The sequence below is a fragment of the Gadus chalcogrammus genome, chromosome 19 (assembly GCF_026213295.1).
Source record: "Gadus chalcogrammus isolate NIFS_2021 chromosome 19, NIFS_Gcha_1.0, whole genome shotgun sequence".
NCBI classification, from domain to species: Eukaryota; Metazoa; Chordata; class Actinopteri; order Gadiformes; family Gadidae; genus Gadus; species Gadus chalcogrammus.
The window spans coordinates 8,354,127-8,373,628 of NC_079430.1; the positions used below are offsets into that span (position 1 = coordinate 8,354,127).

General features: G+C 45.9%; 1 protein-coding gene across 1 annotated transcript in view; it reads right to left on the reverse strand.

The window, feature by feature from the left end:
- znf462 (zinc finger protein 462) overlaps positions 1 to 19,060 on the reverse strand; it is a 33,141-nt gene extending 14,081 nt beyond the window's left edge. The window contains exons 1-3 of the mRNA XM_056578067.1: positions 18,164 to 19,060; positions 5,323 to 5,582; positions 15 to 5,209 (exon numbers count right to left, since the gene is read on the reverse strand). Of these exons, the coding sequence (XP_056434042.1) occupies positions 15 to 5,209; positions 5,323 to 5,542 (5,415 nt within the window). The 5' untranslated portion in view covers positions 5,543 to 5,582; positions 18,164 to 19,060. The remainder of the gene's footprint in view (positions 1 to 14; positions 5,210 to 5,322; positions 5,583 to 18,163) is intronic.
- Positions 19,061 to 19,502: the final 442 nt, after the last annotated feature.

Here is a 19,502-nt window from a genome sequence, read left to right on the forward strand (position 1 = left end):
ATCTCATAACCCACCTTCTCAGATTTCCCTTCGGCCAGTTCCAAGGCTTTCTGTTGGCTGAGAAGTCTCCTTCGTTCCTGCTTTAAGGCCTTCTTCTGGAAGTCGTCATTGTGGTCAACGATGTGCTTCGCCAAGACAGGCAGCTCCAGAAACTTCAGCTCACAGTGAGAGCACTGATGCAACTCTGACCCGTCTTCTCCGGCATTTGACTGGAAGTCCCTCTTCAGGTCACTTCCGTGGTCGTCGTTGTAATGCATAGAAAGTAGCTCGATGGTGTCAAAGGACAACTGGCCGCATTTGAGACACTTGAAGGGCGGCCATTCCTCGTCCGCCTGATGATTGGACATAGACTGGACCTCAAACTCTTCCTTGACCTCCTCCTCTTCCTCCTCCTCCATCTCCTCCTCCAACGCCGCCGTCTCCGGGGGGTTCTCCGGCTCTTTGGCGTAGATCAGGGTGAAGTAGCGGCCGAGCTTGCTGGAGTGCTGCTTCTTGGGGAAGACACCCGGGTGGCGCTTGATGTAGTGCGAGACGATGCTCTTCCTGCTGAACGCCTGGAAGCTGCAGAGGGAACACTTCCGGGTCTCCACCGCCAACCGCAGGTCCTCCGACATCTCCGTTGTCTCCTTCTCCGGCGCCATCACCTTGACGGGCTTGTCGCTGAGCGTCTTGGAAGCTGCCAGGCAGTGAGTGTAATAGGCATCGATGTCGTGGCGCTTCTGGTAATGGGCCGCGAGGCCCTTGCGTATAGGGTTGGTGTACGAACACAGCGCACATTTAAATACGTTGTTTTTGCCCTCTGGCTGTGCCCGGACGTTGTTGTGTTTGATTCGGTAGTGGCGGGCAATGCCTTTCCGGGTGGAGCAGAAGTATTTGCACAGCTGACACTTAAAGATGGCGTGTTTTTCGGACTTAGGGAGTTCATATTCTTTGACCTCCAGCATGTCCGTCACTGCGGATACGTTACTTACGCTGCATTCTGCTACTGGTTCGCTTTCTTTGCTGGGAGAGAATGATGTGAAAGTATGGGGGAACATTTCGGCGGCTGGTTGATTGTGATACTTCTCATAGTGGATCTTTAGTTTCTCCAAAGTCCCGTGTGTGTAGGTGCATATTTTGCATCTGTATGCTCCATAGCCTTGCCTCTGGGTCTTGCACTTGTCCTCACCCTCGTTCAGATCGGCGATGTGCTCTATGTCGTCAGCAAAGTCTTCCGCAGTTACCTTCACCAACGGATGGCGTTTCTGATAGTGAGTCAGGACACCGTGGATTCGAGAGTTGACGTACGGACAGTGACGACACTTATACACCGAACTCGGGTTGATGTCTGCCTCCTGAGCAAAATCTGCAGCCTTGACCTTCATGCCTGGGTGTTTCTTCCCATAGTGGGTGAGGAGGCCGTGTAAGCTGTTATATTCGGAGAGACATACAGTACACTGATAGGGATTGTTTGAAATGCAGAGGCGTGGGTTTGTAGGATGAGAGATGGTTTCTGGGAGTGGTGAAGCGATGATCAGGGCTCCATCGTCTTCAGACTGCCCGCTGGAAGGTGCATGGTCATTGACCAATTGCTGGAGGATTTTATCCGTCGTTATATTACCTTTGATCATATCAAAAATCACAGATTCCTCTGCTTTCATGGCCCACGGGTGAACCGCTTGGTAGTGACTGGTAATGTCCCAAATGGTACAGGCCTCAAAGGCGCACTCTTGGCATCGGAAGTGCTTGTTTTCCAGGTTGTTCGGTCCTTGCTGCGTGGTCTCTGGTCCGGCCCAAAGCTTGCTAGCCATGTACGTATAGTCCACGTTGTGCTCCGGGTGGCGTCTTTGGTAGTGCAGCAGTAGGCCCTGGGGCTCGGCGTGGGAGTAGATGCACCACTCGCAGTGATACCCCGCCTCAAGGATACCGTCTTGGTAGGCCCAATGCAGTATGGTCATCGCGGTGGCCTTCACAGTAGGGTGCTCTTTCTTGAGATGCTTCTTTAAGGCGTACACATAGGGGGACGTGTAGGGACAGTGTCTGCACTGGAGAGACCGGAGCTCTCCGGAGCTCTCCGGATCCACCGGGGCTTGGGTGATGGTGGTTGCTACGGTGCCCGACTGGACCATCTGAGCGCGCTCGCGCTGACTCCGGACCACGGCGGTGTGACGGCGTACGAGGTCCGCGTTGGCCTTGGCGTCGCGATGCTTCTTCTGGTAGTGAATTAGCACTCCTTTAACCGTGCGGTTGCCGTAGTCACAGTGCTGACAAAAGAAGAGCATCTCTGCTTCACCCTTTTCGCCGTTACCAATTTTAGGACTTGAGTTAAACGATCCGTCGTAGCCGTTGCTTTGAAACGGCTTTGAGAACTGCTTTGGAGTTGCAATTTGCAAATCATCAATTAATTTCATCAGAACAGGAGTGGGAGCCCCGTGTTTGATATATTTTGCGGTCACTTTTACTTCTGGATGCCTCTTCTGATAGTGGACAAGGACGCCCACAACAGATCTGTTGCTGTAGACACAGTGTTTACAATAGTAGATATCTTCCTCAGTGCCATATGTCGTGGCACCTGAAGACTTCGAAGGCGGGGAAGTTGAACTAACATTAAACGAGGAGTTGGCGGCTGGTGACTGGGCTTTATCCGTTGTGATAATCTTCATGGTTTTTTGTATACGGAAATAAGAGGCCTTTTGCTCGGGGTGTTTCTTCTGGTAGTGGACCAAAACAGAGTGCATGTTGGGGCTAGCAAAGGAACAGACATCACATTCATAGACCACCACATTACCACCCATCGCTTCTTTCAGAGCCTCCGAGTCAACACTAGCTTCGGGAGTCTTGGAGGGCGATTTCAGGGCTGGGCTTGAGGAAGATCTAGGGGTAGAGGTGGCAGAGGTGAAGTTCTTGGGGCCAGAGTTTAATATTTCCCGCAGGGTTTGAGATTCACCCGTTTTCTGAGATTGTTCCACTACATAGCTGGAGAAGATCATGGCATTGTTTATTTTCACCGTGGGATGCATTCTTTGGTAATGGGGCATGAGGCTCCTAACATTAGGGCTAGTATATGCACAGAAGCGGCACATGTAAACAAGGTCTGGCTGGTTAAAGTTGAGCACATTGCTAGCTTCTGGATGGTGATCCATGTAGTGTTGGTGTAGATCGTTGTAATTGGGGTATTCAATGTAGCACTCTAGGCAGCGGAAGACAGCACTATGGTCCTCTGGATCCAGGATGTACTTAAAGCTGAACTTGATGTAAGGGTGCATTCTCTGGTAGTGGGTGCTCACACTGCGGGCAGACTTGTTATGGTAATCACAGTGTTTACAGTAAAAACGGACCGCTCCGGGATCCTCGGAATATTCCGCATTTTCTTGGAAGGTCTCTCTACTATCCTGGTTACCGTTGTCCTGGAGCTCAGGTTGATCCCCGGATACATTTTCGCTATCGTCAGAGAGGGTTAACGAAATGGGGATGTTGCGTGCTTTAGACTTGGGGTTGCTTTTCCGTTTACCTATTCTGCCACCCTGAATGGTGGGTTCGCTTACGTGAATTTGCTGGATGTTATATGTGAAGACTGGATTTATACCAGTGAGGTTACTATCGTCGTGATCATCCACTCTGTGGCTTCCACTCCCTTCCTCATCGTCGAGTTCGTCGAGATTTATAATCATATCCTGTTGGCTTTGGCTGATCTTACTCTGAAGATTGCTGGCAATTTCGTCAATTCTTGTTCGTTTCTTCACCGAGGACAAATCTAAAGGCAAATCGTTGATGGACTTTCTTGCCCTTTTTCCTGTAGCAGGGTTCTTTTTGGTGGAAGGCCTTAGAATGGAAGTCTGGGTTTTTTGTAAAAAGGTGGGCGAGTTCTCAACTTCAGTATCCGGCTGGTCAGCCGATGCCTCTTCAATGGCTTCGGTCTCGACATCATCACAGTAGGAGTGCTTATGCTGCTGATGGACCCTGAGGCCTTTCAGTGTGGTGGTGGAGAAACTGCAGAGGGAACACTGGTGGGGATTCGGATGGTCATTCGCTGGACTTGACCTTTTCCCGTTGACTTTAGCAATAACGTTCCCCCCATTAAGGGACTCTGCAGCCGGTTCATTTTGTGTGTCCATGCTGTTGGTTATGTCCATGGTATCCACGTCTGAAACACTGTGGCTCTGCTTGTGAGTGCCTAACTTCAGAGAGCTTGTACAAATAAAGGGGCATTCGTCACATTTATAAACAGTGGTTTTACCAGAAAAGTGGATGTTTTCAATGTGGCGAGAAATGCTCCGCCGATGCATGGTGAGGAAAGAACAGAAGGGACATTGGAAGCGGTTTATCTGCTTTCGGATCTGTACCCCTTTTGTCTCCAGTACCTTGTTGTCCTCGTCAGTCAACAGTTGCTTCACGTCAGCCGACAAGGTCCCGGTGTAACTTGGATCGTCAATGTCAACCAACTCCTCTTCGTCTTCTTCCATGCTGCTCCTAGAGTCTTCTTCATTCCGCAAAGTGGCGTCCGTCTCGAGGACGGGACTACAATTTGAATCGGCCATGGGAAACCTTTTTGACAAAATGGACGACCCCGTGCTATTGGGCATTACGTAATGAAACACTGATGCGTTGTTATCTGGCATTCCCATGTTGTTTACTGGCGTTACTCTACCCGTAAAACCATCTATTCCTCCCTCGGAAGCAGGACTTCTGGGGGAGGAAGGGGAATCCGGCTTGGATGAGCTTGCCTCTCCTTCGAGTTCCTCAACGGAAGAAATGATCTTGACCTTGTCGCTGTGTTCCTTCGCCACGTGATCCGTCCAGCCGTCCTTCTCGTCGGTCTGAAAGTCACACCACTCGCAAGCGAAAGTACCACCGAGGTATGCACCAGCCGAGAGGCAGTCGTCCCCAGCCGCCGCATCGTTTGAATGATCTTCGGCTCCTTCAGAAGGAACCTGGTGGTACGTTATTTGGTGTTTGATGATCCTTGCTTTGCGTGGGGATTTGTACGTGCAATATTGGCAGGAGTACACCTTTGAATGGTCACTGTGCGTTACGACGGTGTAGCTGGGATCTTTCGACGTCTCGCGGGAATTGTGGACTTCCGACTGGTCGTCCCTAATGTTGTGGACCTTTTTGGTATGGTTCTTTAAAAAGGATTTCGACCTGAAGTACCGCACGCAGAACTTGCACTGGTAAAACGACAGGGTGGATTCAGATGGGTCTTTTTGTTTGGGGGTCTCCGAATTTGGACCTGAAACAGATAAGAATATTGTTATAAGTCATCAAAAATAATACTTTTTACTTCATCACTCAGACATAATACAGTAATTATCTACCACTTATAATATAAGGGAGTCATCGTACTCATTCCAGGTAGAGAAGACGAGGAATGCTTGTCGTAAGATTCTTGGTCGTCCTCCTCCTCCTCGTCGGGAACCTCTTCCTCGTCGTCGTCTTTCGGAGACTCAGACTCGTCAGCGTCGGCGGGCTGCAGGAAGGCTGTGTGTACCTCCTGGATATGGATCTTCAGGTCATCGTACGATTCTGCATGGAAGTCGCAGCCATCACACTGCAGGACCTCCATGGTTACGGGGAGGGGGCACTCCCTGGAAAATCAGGGAACCCTAGAAGAGAGAGGAGATTTGGTTTAGTTTTGGGAATTAAGATAATTGAATGTGGCTCATGGCAGAAAGGTAACTGGAAAATAAAATGTAACAGCGTGTGTTGCTTGATGCTAAGCCTTATATCATAAATAGTACACCTGACAATAAACCTGAACAGGTGTATGTGTCCATATAGGAATAGCATCTCATCTCCTTTTTTCGATGGCAACAGGGACTAAGTATTGGTCCGATGGATTTGGTACCACAGATGATTCTATTATTAAAATGTATTTCAAATTAAAGTTGATTTTAAGATCTGCCTCCCAAGTGTTGCTGATGTTCCTTTATTCAGAATGGTGAGATTCTATTTTTGTGGAAGTGTAACATCATCATCATCTGTAAAACAAATGACAACTAAGAGGGATTAATGCTTGGTGTGTTTCAGTTCTGTAACCTTTGGATAAGCGACCAGCTGGAAAGCCAGCTCCACATCCTAATGTTCGGTAAAAACATACTGACTCCTCTGTGAGATTTTATTAATAACCCTGCTCTCAAAGAAGAAGATTGAATGAAATAACAGAGAGAGAGAGAGAGAGAGAGAGAGAGAGAGAGAGAGAGAGAGAGAGAGAGAGAGAGAGAGAGAGAGAGAGAGAGAGAGAGAGAGAGAGAGAGAGAGAGAGAGAATAAGAAAAAGATTAGATGATAACACCATGGCTTTATTGCCCTTTCATGCGGTCATGTTATCGTTGTCACTTTTATAATGTAAACAATGTATGAAGACAAATTCCTGGTTATTATTTTACTAATGAAATCGTATGTGAGCCTGAAAATCCTAATTTGTTTGTTGTGATGAGCATATGAACTAATAACCTTAGTCCAAGATCCAAGTTGGTAGCCAAATTATCTTAATGAAGGGGGTCTTAGGTGTCCTAATCACTGGCATAACCAAACAAAGGCCCAAACAAACGTAAGGCCCAAACATCAATTGGAATACAGCCATATTCGTAGATGAAACACATGAAATAACAAATGATGATGGGCATTGGGCAAAGAAAAGTCTCTTTATCATGTAAGAAAAATAATTATATAAAATGCTTCAGCTTTATTCCTTGTCCAAACTATTCTAGGACAAGCAACTTTTCATGACCAGGATTGATGAACTATTCAAAGGGGTCCAATTTAAGTGCTAAAAGCGAAGCATTTTATTCTTAAACATTCCTTTTGATTCGCCAAAGGGGGCTCATGAATCTGAAGAACCATCTTTCAGAAAAACAGTAATACCTTGCTTGAATAAAAGAGGATTATTCACTCTACAAGAATGACCATTCATGCACACCTCAAGCGTTCTTCAGCTAGAAATGTTCATCATAACATTATGCTGGCAAAGTTTTGAGTGTGGAGAATTCAACAAGCCAAACTCTTGTCTTGAAACATCTGATAGACACTTTTGTGCACTTTTGCAGAGGGTCATGTTAAGGAAAACCAATTTAGGGATCATAGAGTTCAATACAGTAGTTCCAACATATAAAAGCCTTTAAATATATATAGAATATTGGCTTATTATATCTTTAGGTAAACTGATAGATCATACCAAATAGGTGATCATAAATAACTGGACAGTAATACTACGGAGAATTTCGTCTTTTCATTATATATCATTCATAATATTTGCATGAATGACTGCTGTAGTATTTAAGGTAACCAGGCCACCCATCACCAGACCGTACTTCCTAACTGGAGGTCAGTTACACAGGGGCCGGCATGAGATGCCAGCGAGTCCCCAGAGCAGCCTGGAGCCCCATTGTTGCCTCGCCTCGGGTTACGGCCTCACCACGGGGCCCCACCCCGCTCCATGGACAGTTTATCTCTACTTTGAACAAAGTTGCACTCTAATGCCGGGTTCCTTGACATGGATACCAAGGGAATCCCGGAGAAGAAAGGCAGGAGAGGAAAAAAGAAGGAAATTAACCCACACTGTCCAGCAAGAAAAGGACCCCCCCCCCATCCAGCCCCTCCACCATCATATTCCTTAAGAGGAGGCTCTGTCTTATTCAGGGCCCTTTTGTCTCGGAGACTGCAGAGTTAATGGGTGGAGATTGTGTGGCTGCTTTCATCTGCTCCGGCAGAGGCTCTCGCGGACGACCACTGAGTGAGCCGCTCCAGATCCTCCTCTGAGCCCAGCTTCAAGGGCAGCCATTTTAGAGGCCGGCTCTGTGCTTAGGTGTTCAGCCAGCAGCGGCACACAACATGGATCCACCGTTCTGATCCTCTTCCCTCGCGGACAGGGCAGACAGGCAGGCAGTCTGTCACTGGAGAGCTGCAGGCAAGAAAATCTATCTGCCAGATGTACTGTGCCCAAGCTCTCTGGCTGCACGGCTCAGCGGAGGAAACACATAATGCCCGTGCCAATCGCACTTTACCTAGACCTTTCCTTTTCTAGGCCACGTTGTTCATCTCCTTAAGGTCTCTCAATACCGTCCTCTTTAATGGCACAGCGTGCACAACGGCAGTGGTGGAGGAACGTGTGATACACCTCGGCACCAATGTTTCTTTAAGAAGCATAAAAGACCAGAAAAACCTATTTTAAGGAACTGCCAAGTAGGTTCCATAAGAGGGTCCAAACATGTGAAGCACGCATGAACTTCTCCTTTTTTTTTTGCAGCGCTCAAAATACATCTCGCAACCTTGCAGGAGGAGCAGACACGAACAGGTGGAGCTAAGAGAGGAGATATGGGCCAAGGGGGGATACAGAGAGAGAGAGCACAAGAGAGAGAGAGAGAGAGAGAGAGAGGCCTATAAAACGAACCACCTAGGAGACCTGCAATGGGGGAGCGAGGGAGAGGACAAAGCCACCAGTCTCGGCTCCCCAGATTCCAAAGTCTACTGACATTTGTTAATCACCAACCGGTCTCTCTGCATCGGTGTGCGCTGCCAGCAGTCACACCCTCCACTCTGCTCTGCCCTGCCTGGTCGGCAGCAGCTGCTCTGTCTGAACGAGAGGCCTTAGAATAAGCCAGCATTAAGCTGATTAGACGTACAGAGGTTTTTGTCCTTAACCGTCGGGTTTGCTTCCAGCATCTCCTGCCTTGGGAGTGGGGGTTGGAGGGAGGGTGAAGGAGGGAGGATGATTGGTGGATACTGTTGCGTTGCACACACCAAAATCGTTCCAAGATCAAAACACGTATGTGTAACCGACAAGCCCGGGCAAATTATGTTATCAATAATAATATTATTGACTAATGATTGCAGCCACAATGCTATCTTCTTCATTTAGCCGAGGGCTATGGAGATGTGTACAACTTCAGAAATAATTACAAAATAATTATCTCAATGCATCTCGGAAGCATGATTGTAAAGTCCGACCTAAAGGCTTTGAGATAGCGTTAAATAATTTACCTTCTAAAGAGGCCAGAGGAAAACCTTCAGAGAAGATACAGGGAGTGGCAGAGGGACACAAAGGCCAAGAAGGACCTCATTGTATTGCAACGGTGGGGGAAAACAAGGTTACATCACCAGATTAACGTTGAATTTAGCCTCCCGCATAAAGAGAAGATAGAGAAGGTGGAGATCAGGTTGGCAGCTGCATACAGCCTTGAGGGCAACACCGGAGAACCTGATATACTAGATCAGCATCTTACCACTGACAGTAAACACCGATTTAATCAACTTCTATCACGCTGTAGAACAGTGGAATTCATCATTAGTTTATTCTATGTTCGTCCCAATATCCACTTTAAGGGGGAGTTGTTAACAACAGCTTGGTGAGATGTTTGGCAAATTTAGCCTCAGGCTACATACAGCGTATTACCCGAGGTCAGTATTTATACATGAAGTAAGCCAGCGAGAAGCCTTGTGCAGGCTATTCCACATGAATTAGGAATTCATTTTAGCAAGATGAAACACTGCCCTGGATTAGTGAACCAGTGTCTCCATGAAAATCCTTTATTTCCATGTGTGCTGACACCATGGCTAACTATTGTACAATCCTCATCCAAAAACAACACGGCAGCTAAGTTTGTTTTTATCTGACAATGGCATGTTGGGTAAACACAAAACAGCCTATCACCACGAACCAAACGAAAACCACCAAAATGGGAGAATGGTGAAGTACTATCAAGACTGATCAACCCACACAGGACGCAATGAGTACAACTTGAAGTGGACCCATGTTTCAGAGTGGATCTGCCTAATCTGTTTGAGACATCACCAGTTTGGCTTGTTGTGTCAAAAACGGATAGGCCTAGAGACTTTACCTGGTCACTCATTTGTTAAATAGACTCCCACGAAGCGGCATTATGACACCGTTATGATAACATTAGTATTTGTGTCGTTGTTTTACAAGCCTAAGGGAGATTACATATGTTTACCATAAGTGTTTAGGGGTGTTTGACTCTGAGCCAAAACGCTCTTGGTTTGATCCCAAATGTTCAGTCTAGCCTGAAGGTGTCCTTCAGGAAGCTACTCAATCATGATATGTACCACAGAATTAAAACATAAGAATCACTGTATGTTGCTTTGGAGAAAAAGTCCCAAATGACCAAACACTGCATATGAATAGTGTTTCATCAACACAGATCCATTCCATCATCCCGTCATCGCTAGGGTGATAAGAATGCGATGGACGATGACCTCATCGGCTCCTCCCCCTTCCACTCTGTCATCAGAAGAGCCCAGGGAGCAGCTCCATCTTTTCTTATTTTTAATGACACATGATCACATGACCCGTGAGATCCATGCTCATTTGAGAATGTCTGAATACGCAGAGATGAGGCATCGATCGCACCTGGCCAATCAATGGAACACTCCCATTCAGGGGAGAGGTGAGAAATCAATAGTTCTCAGTAGAAACACTTTGTCATAACAATCCTCCGACATCTGCCTTGATGGAATAAAAATCGGCTGTAATGACATGAAGGAATGAATGAGAGGCAACCATAGAGAAATACAAAATACAATATTAATAACGATAGTAATATGATGAGAACATATTCAAATACAGGATCATCCTCATCAGCACATGTTAAACACCAATGTGGGTGATATTTCAACATTGGTTATTGTGATATGCAACATAAGTTAGAGAGTAGTTTATGAACAAAAGTGTTTCGTAAGGGTCCGTATCCTCTAGTATGTGTGTCGTTGACCTGGCCCCATAGTGTTAATATGCTATCATGATGATGCTAGAACAAGTTACTAGCAATAGCAGAGCTGTACGTTTATAGTTTCAAATGATTTCATACGCTTTCTGCCTCATGATGCCAAATCAACAACGTGTAAGAAAACACATTTTCGTTTTTTTCATCTGTGAACCTACTCTTATATCTGAAAGTGTTTATTATGAATATGAGGAAGCTCAGGTCCAAGACGTGTGCACGTTACACAGTGTGCAATGTACACACACACACACACACACACACACACACACACACACACAACTGAACTGTAGCTTTAAGACAACCGTGCGTTATTAGCAACATTCATCCCCTGGTACAATTACAAAGTGATGTGCTACATCTATGTTCCCCTTATCATCCAGTCATTGAGGCAAAGAGTAATACTGCGAACAAGGAACTGTCAAAGATTAAGAATAGCTACGGTACATGAAAAATACATTAATTTACTTCCTCAACAGCCTGTGCATTACTCAGCCTGTGCATTGCCACTAGCCTAACTGTATGTTTCAACTGCTCACCTCGAAGAAAACCGCCTGTGGCTAGTCAATAACAATATTTCACAGATTCTCCGAAGCATTTCCTAACCTAGTCTTCTGAACAACATTGGTTTGGGATACATCTCATGCTATTAATTGTCTGTTGGTTCTTCCTTCATTTACTCCTTCCATTCCATTCCATTACGCTGTAATAAAGCATTTAGCCACAGAACGTATTTGAAGTGAAACATAGCAGTGCAGAGTATGGAGGGACACGGTTCATCCGAGTTCATTGGCCAAGAACAATGGTGAAGACCAGAGCTGGGGCTAGGAGACACAGTGATCCAGCATGCCATTCGTTTTCTGCCTGTTGACCTCACTAAAAAGATGACACAGGGCAAACAAAAAAAAAGATGAGAAAGGATTTGCAGTGAACAAACAAGGAATAGCTTAAGAGCCGGAGGAACGCTTGGGAACCAATATTCCTCCGACAATGCTTACCAGGCGTCAGAAAGTAAACTAAAGCTCTAGCCCTTAAATGTGGCATTAGCAATGTTGACGGCATTGTCCTTGAAAATAAAATGCATCTTTGAACGTATTTCATCTCTGAACATTAACACAGAACCTTCATGTAAGAGCAAAGCTGAAGTATCAAGGAATTTGATACTGGCAGCAAAAGTCAAACTTCAAAAGAACGAGAGAGAGAGAGGGAGAGAGAGGTACTAAGAGCGACATAGACAGAGAGGAAGAGACAGAGATAGAAAGAGAAGATAGAGAGATGTGCCTAGTTCCTCTATCTGCAATACTATGCTAATCCTAAGAAAATATGGTAATTTGCTGTTTCATGTCTGGGAGCTCCATACTTCAAGGTTAGACAGTGCTTCTGTCATCCTCTCCCTCTCCCCCTCTCTCTGCCTCTCTCTGTGTCTCTCTGTCTGTCTCTCCCTCTCCGACAGATGGTTACCTGACATCACCCACCAGCCAGCCAGCCAGCCTTTAATACTTAATATCACCAATGATATCACTCTTCTCTTCATAGCTGCTATTATTTACAAACCCAAGATGTCTCGGTGCTCCATCCAACAGACAAAGCTGATCCCACGTTTCAGTTTTTAAAAATGGAACAAAAAAGAAAACAACCAAATATAAAAACCAAGCAGCTGTAATCACTGGAGGTACTTGTACCCTGGCTGGGAGGGCAGCCTTATGCCGCTTTTCCACTGCATGGTACCAGCTCGACACGACTCGACTCGACTCGACTCAGCTCGCCTTTTTTGCGTTTCCACCGCGATCTAGTACCTCAAGTGGCTGCTTTTTCTAGTACCGCCTCGCTCTAGGTTCCAAGCGGCTGAGCCGATGCTAAAATGTGACGTCGGCAGACGGCCGGCCACTGATTGGCCAGAGAGTGTGACGATGTCACGAGAGCGACATGGCAACCATGCTGGTAACGATAGAACAGCCATAGTAGCGCCGCAGCCAACATATTCCACTTCTTCAACATGCCAGCTAATAATACGAACACGAATACCATCGCATCGATGTTCTCCATTGTTGTTATGTGGGTTCTGTCCATGTGTGGGTTAAGTAGGTGTTGTTTGCGTCGCGTACAAAAATACGTCACGGCCCTTTCGCGCAGACGACCCCGCCCACGTCCCGGAGGTACTATTTGCGGTGGAAAAGCACCCGCGCTGCTACCGTGTCGAGTCGTGTCGAGTCGTGTTGTGTCGAGTCGAGCTACATGTGCGGTGGAAAAGCGGCATTAGTGTCCCTGCAGCCAGAAAATAGCAAACTTTGGCATCGCAAAAACACTGGACACACGCATCACGCACACCGTACTCCTCTCCTGCTCCCGATTCAACATGTCTTCATGTTGTCATGGTGAGAAAAGAACTTCACAAGATTCATACATTCATTTAAAAAAGGAAGGGCCTTGGTTTGTGTGGAGTTCTTGGCCGGCCCACATTTACCTTTCCCCTTAAGAAGCTTCTGAAAAGGTAAGGAGTTGTGCTGCCTCTTTTCTTATCTTTTTTCCCAATGATGTGACCTTGAGAGTAAAAATCGGTGTTCAAAGCAACAACATAAATGGGTAGGTAAATCCCTGAGCTTAAGTCTCGGGATGGTAAAGGTTAGATGGAGAATACCAGATGGAAAGAAGACCTTCTACCTTTTCATTACTATGCCAACGATAACACTCACACACCACCATCAAGCACTCTTGCAGTTAATATTTGCCAAACATTTGTAACAGTTTGACGCAGTAAGCAGCTGAAACGTAACAAGAAGTCCACTCCGACATGACAGCCAAAAACACAGGAAGCTAAGCTTTTCACGCTGGATAAAAGGTGGAAGTAGATAAACATGCATGGACAGAGTTCACCGGAGGGTGACATCTAAACCTGTTCTAGCAAAGGCCGGCTCAATCGGACTCTCTCTCTCTCTCTGTCTCTCTCTATCTCTCTCTATCTCTCTCGGCGCTGACAGCATTATCTTCTATATCAAGGCAGAGGCTTGGCCGAGGCTTCACTCTGAGGAGTCCATTTCATACAGCAGCCACAATGTGACCACTGAGACACGGCCACTCACACACACAGGAGTATCAGTGGCCTGCTGGCCGTCCACCATTTTGTGCTCCTCAAGGTCTCAGACCGTCCGGCTCAGCAGAGGGGAATTGCGTCTGCAGCTTGTTCTGCTATCTTGTTTCACAGATGGTAGTGTTTAGCTTTAAAACCACACAGACCTGACCAGGCTGCTTCTTCTTCTTCCTCCTCCTATTGGTTCCTGTAGCCGCCAGTCACCGTGGCTTTCAGGAAATAAACTGAAAAAATGTGAGAAGTGGACTGTCTTCTTCAGTGCAAAGTCATCGATGGCCTATCGACTGGTTTCAGATAACACCATGGAGATATCTGAGGATCAAAGCTCCAAATATGGACTGAGAAAGACCACTCAGTCACATATCCCTACTAGGCCTAAACATGAAGAAGCGAAGTCAACCAGCTGTGTTTTACATGGGGCCAAATAAAAAGTCACATGCCATCAGTATATTTATTATAGTCTGAGTCATGTCACCATCAAAAATATATTATTATATTAACCCATCTATCCCCAATCTAAGTGCAATTCATGTCTGGGGTCTTCTGAATTAGTGCCTTTCCCTCCAATCACATTTCCCCTCAAGTTGTAGCTGGAATATCCGTCATGCAGTATCCCAGTGCAGTTCATGGACAAGGTGGAGGGCATTGGATAAATAGACAGCTGAAGGATGTCCAAGGACAGATCTTGGAGTGAAACCAGGAAGTGTTTTTCCACAAGGACAATCCCTCCAGGAAAGCATACATTCCGTGCGGTCCTGTAGAGCATCTCTCCTAGGAAACCATTTCCTGGAGTTCAAGAACCTGTTGTTTCCTTGTGCAAATACTTTGTCAAACAAGTCAAGGCTGTTTTGTTCTTATATTTGTCTCGATGGAAAAAATATACATGATTGCTTCATTATGAGAAACGACTATAGGTTATTTTCATTGTTGCCTGGTTAAGTACATTAACATCAATTATTCAAATTAGTGAAATGTAACTTCAGCCAAAGAGCCAGAAAATACAATTAATTGTCGGACGTGCCATAAGCTTTTAATTATCTCCTTAAATAGCGAGGCAAAAATAATTTAAATGTTTGCTTGGTTTTACAATTGACTCCAAGAAAAATGGTTATTTTAGTTTTTAGCAAGACCAACTTAATGAAGAACATCCAAAGTTCAACAAGATATGACAGCGAGGACACTAGGCAGGGTTAGACTCAGCCTTCAACGGGGAACTGCCAGAAAAACCCGCCGATGCCGTGCTCTTTTAACTGTTGCCAAACCTACAAGGGGTGGGTGGGGTTACTAACTGGTCAAAATGGCGAGTGGTCTTCATACTGGCCAAAAGATAGAGGGACCATGGAGTGATGTACAGAATCATTGTACAACAACTTCATGACTATATTCTCAACGAGTTAAAGAAGATATTTATTTTACCTCCAGGCGCACCTAAAAACCAAACTGCTGGAGGTAAGTTTACAAGTTGCGGAGAAGGGAAGACGAGAGAGCCATCGATATTAACTTACCACCGAGACCTCCTTTCTGAGCTCTTAAATATTTAATCGTCCTTGGACAGCTCTGTTGCTTCGTAGGCTGCGGGAGTGGATCCCTTCCACAAGACCACTCCTGTTTCGGCTCAATGAAGGCCTTGTGTCCACTGGTTAGCACATTGGCCAAGGAACGGGCGTCTCCAAAGAATTCTGTGTTTTTTTCCACCATGGCAAGCTCAAGCCTGGGTTTATTTACTGTTATTTGGTGTTAAAGAAGGAAGGGAATGCAACTTAATGTCAGGAGAGAATCAAAGTACCTGTTCTTGCTTAACATTTCCTATTGGGCATAGCATATAATCGAGAGGTTTAAGCCCTTAAGCATTGAAGTGGCAGTTAACCAGTGGCGTAACCGTGGTGTAACATGGCAACAGACAACAAAAACCAAACGCCAGTTCCTGGTTTGATTCAAAGCCATAAAATTCCCAACCACATCTTAGGTCTTTATAGCTTGTTACCATAAGGCCATAAAATGAGACCAGACCGTTAAAAAATAAAGAAGTTGTGAAGACGTTTTTATAGTTTGGTATGAAAATTAAGTTATTATTATTACTACGGTGCATACAGCAGGTCACTTATAGCACCAGAGAAGCTAGCATGGTTATGATGTCCTGTAACGAGAAGAGACATGGGGACGGGGTGGGGGGGGGGTGAATGGGGCCAGCGAGTTCCTGGCCACTTACTACTGTAGCGATAGGGCCAGGCCACATCTCACAAGCAATGCATCATGTCACGAAAAAGCACTCGGTGGAGCATTTCAATTGCCTTTTGTATGCGCCTCTCTCACTCTCCAGCCTCCTCCTTCAGTGCCTCAGGTAGAGGAAGAAGGCTGCATCATCGTAGTGTATGTGTGTGTGTGGATAAGAGAAGAGAGGGAGAAAGAGAGCGAAGAAGAAGAAGAAGAAGAGAGAGAAGGAACTGTGAGAGTGATGAGCCACATGAGTACGTCTTTCCACCATTCAAAGAACGACAAAAACCTCTCTTGTTGAATACCTATTGCGTCTTATAGGAGTAGACCTCGGTAAGAATCGATCGCTTCTGTCTTTTTGGACATACCCTGGAATATCGTAAGCGTAAAGCTTATGGCGTTTACATCGGCACACTAACCAAGTAGCAGTAGACTAATAGAGTAACAGATATTGTAGCGGCTGACAACGAATGCTGTACACTACTATGTAGTACCACTACTATCAAACAAATGTTTGTCCATTCAAATGATTTACATTGAAGTAACACAAAAAATTATGCCCTTGGCTGAGGTGATACCTGTGTGAGTCACTCAACTCTATTTGAAAAAGCAATTTGAAGAGTTGTTCCATGAAGTTAATAATAACAATGATAGCTTCAGCATAACATTCAACAAGGTTATCACTTCAATGGCCGGGATGAAAAGCAACCAGTTAAACTACTTACCCTATCCATGACATTCAAGCAGTTTATCGTAACAACCCAAGCTAAAGTTGGCAACCAAATTTTGCTCAGATAAAACTCATGTGAGAACCACCACGCATGCACATATAATCCATGTGCTGAGGCATTACTCCTAAAAAAAAAACACTAGACAAACAAGCCAAACATGAGATTAGCTTTGGCTCATTTGCTGAGCATCTATCAGCAGAGTGATCAATGTTACTTTAGTCTCTGAGAGAGAGAGAGAGAGAGAGAGAGAGAGAGAGAGAGAGAGAGAGAGAGAGAGAGAGAGAGAGAGAGAGAGAGAGAGAGAGAGAGAGAGAGAGAGAGATGTGTTGAGGACAGCAGAAAAGCGCCTTCTGGAGAACCTGTTTGCCCTGCCACACCAGGGAGAAGGAGCACGGCCACCATTTTGATTGCTCTTCTCAGCCCTCTGTGTTGTCGCAGCACACCGTGTCAAGCACAGGCTCCTTGTCAGCAGGATTTCTCACACACACACACACACACACACACACACACACACACACACACACACACACACACACACACACACACACACACACACACACACACACACACACACACACACACACACACACAGTGGCCAGGCGAACCGCAGAGCATAGCACAGACGGGCAAGTGCGGCTCACACAAATACACACAGACACACACACAGACACACCACCTTTCTCTTTAACTGGTCCTCAAGCAATACAAGACACCACTAAACATAATGCAAGAACAGGTGTTGGGGAGTGGAGAGGTTTTTATGGGAAAAAAGGAGATAGGGGTCAACTGTCATCTAGCAATAAAAAAAGTTAGAAAGAAAGAAAAAATAGTTAAAAAAAATTAATTTTAAAAAAATTAAAAATAAACTGATTATGGACGAAACCGAAGTAGAACTAAAACGAGGGAATTGTCTCAACTTCTCAAAAGGAGAGTTTCTGCGAGATGTTTCGACTCTGGGCCCAGCGTTGGGACCACTTTGTAGAACATTAACCATCAGCAGGCTCTAACCGCTGCACATTCAGCACTGAAACACCAAGCTCCTCCACGTGCCTATGTGTTTCACAATATCTAAAAGGTTGTTAGTAAAACAAATTACCAAATAATCAATACGAAAATACTCGCTATACGCAAAAAATAAATCCAAAGCATTAAACTTAACCTTGACTTTTATTCCACACAGCCTCGACATGTTATCTAACGTCACTTTCCAGAGTTCAGCTCTGCCACCATGGGCAGATCAACTTTGTAAAAACACAGAGCAAACACTCAAATAAAGGGTGCTTTTAGGTGCCGGGGAAAGGGCTGGCAACCTTTGTCCTGTCGTGGAGGATCCTGCCCGCCTCGCTCCTACGGTGCTCTCCTAGGGAGTCTCATCTGCCTTCCTCCATTTTATGGTGGAGCTCCACGGTGACATACCTGACTCCAGACCACTGACAGCCGCACGCGTCCACAACAATGGTCAGGAGCCCACCACCGCACCGCCAAACTCCGGCTAAATTCAATTCCCAAAACGTTCTCAAAATATATCACTTTCCAAACGTTGGAGAAACATCTCAAAGCCCCATCCCAGATCAGACAGTGTGTTTTTTAATGTACTGAGAGCCGCCGGGAGGTGGACATCACGGCTTTTCTCCAACGGTGAGTGACTGGCCGTGGACCGGCGGCTATGCCAGCTACAATGTGTCGCTAATGGAGGCTCAGCTCCCTCGGCGACTGGCTGAGGCTGGTGGGTTGAGAGAAGCGAAGTACAATCCCGTGCAATGGCCTCTCCATGAAGCTAGCCCTCTATACACACACACTGAACCAGCCGAGGAGACGCGACGCTAATTCCCCCCCCTGATAAGACATGAGGGAGAGCGATAGCACAACACTGGCGAGCTGAAACATAAAAGTCAACCTCTAACCCACTGTGTCCATTTCCTTGTGGTGTCACTTGGACCTCAAGCCGACGGGCAACATAGCAGGAAGCCGTATAGGTTGGTTAGAATATTATTGTGAAGCGAGGAGAACCACTTGACTTTGACTACATGGGTGCCAGCCCGGTTATTCCTCCCCGAGTCTCCTGCAAGTCCGCTGGTCCTGAACTAAAGAAGAAAGGGGATACGCTCTCTTTCCAGGTCATTATATTCCATGATCTACCATAAACGACGTTCTCGTAGACCATGGAAGCCCAGCTTAGAAACCTTGGTCGAAATTGGAAATACAGTAGAAAAACTCACAGGTACAATCTTCTCCTCCTCGAGCGATCTTCCAAAAAGTTGTCCTCGTATTTCATGCGTGTGGTGCCCGGTCGGTCTAATGGATGATCGCCATCTTTCCTGCTTCTCCTTTGCTGCAGCTGCAGATGACCTGAGATCCGTCTGTCTCTGAATAATGAGCAACCACACAGACAAGGAAGACAATCTGCAAAGCAGGCAGCTACACAAAGAAGTTTGGGAGACTAGCAAGCACCAGAGGGTGCACAAGAGTTTACGATGAAACGAGGGAGCATCACCGGGATGGACAACGTCTAGTACGCCCGAGAAGCTCATCCTTCATAACACTGAAGTCACATTAACCGACGAACCCACTTTTTTTCAGCGGCTCAGTCTGCAGTCGGATAAATATCCAGGGTGCTGAGAATTTTATATAGGCTTTCCATATGTCTGCCGCGTCATGGGGTTATCCACAGTTCATAGTGGATGATGCTCGGGGCAAACATCTACGGTTCAGACCTGCAGACATACAGATAGATAGATTGAGACAGACATAAACA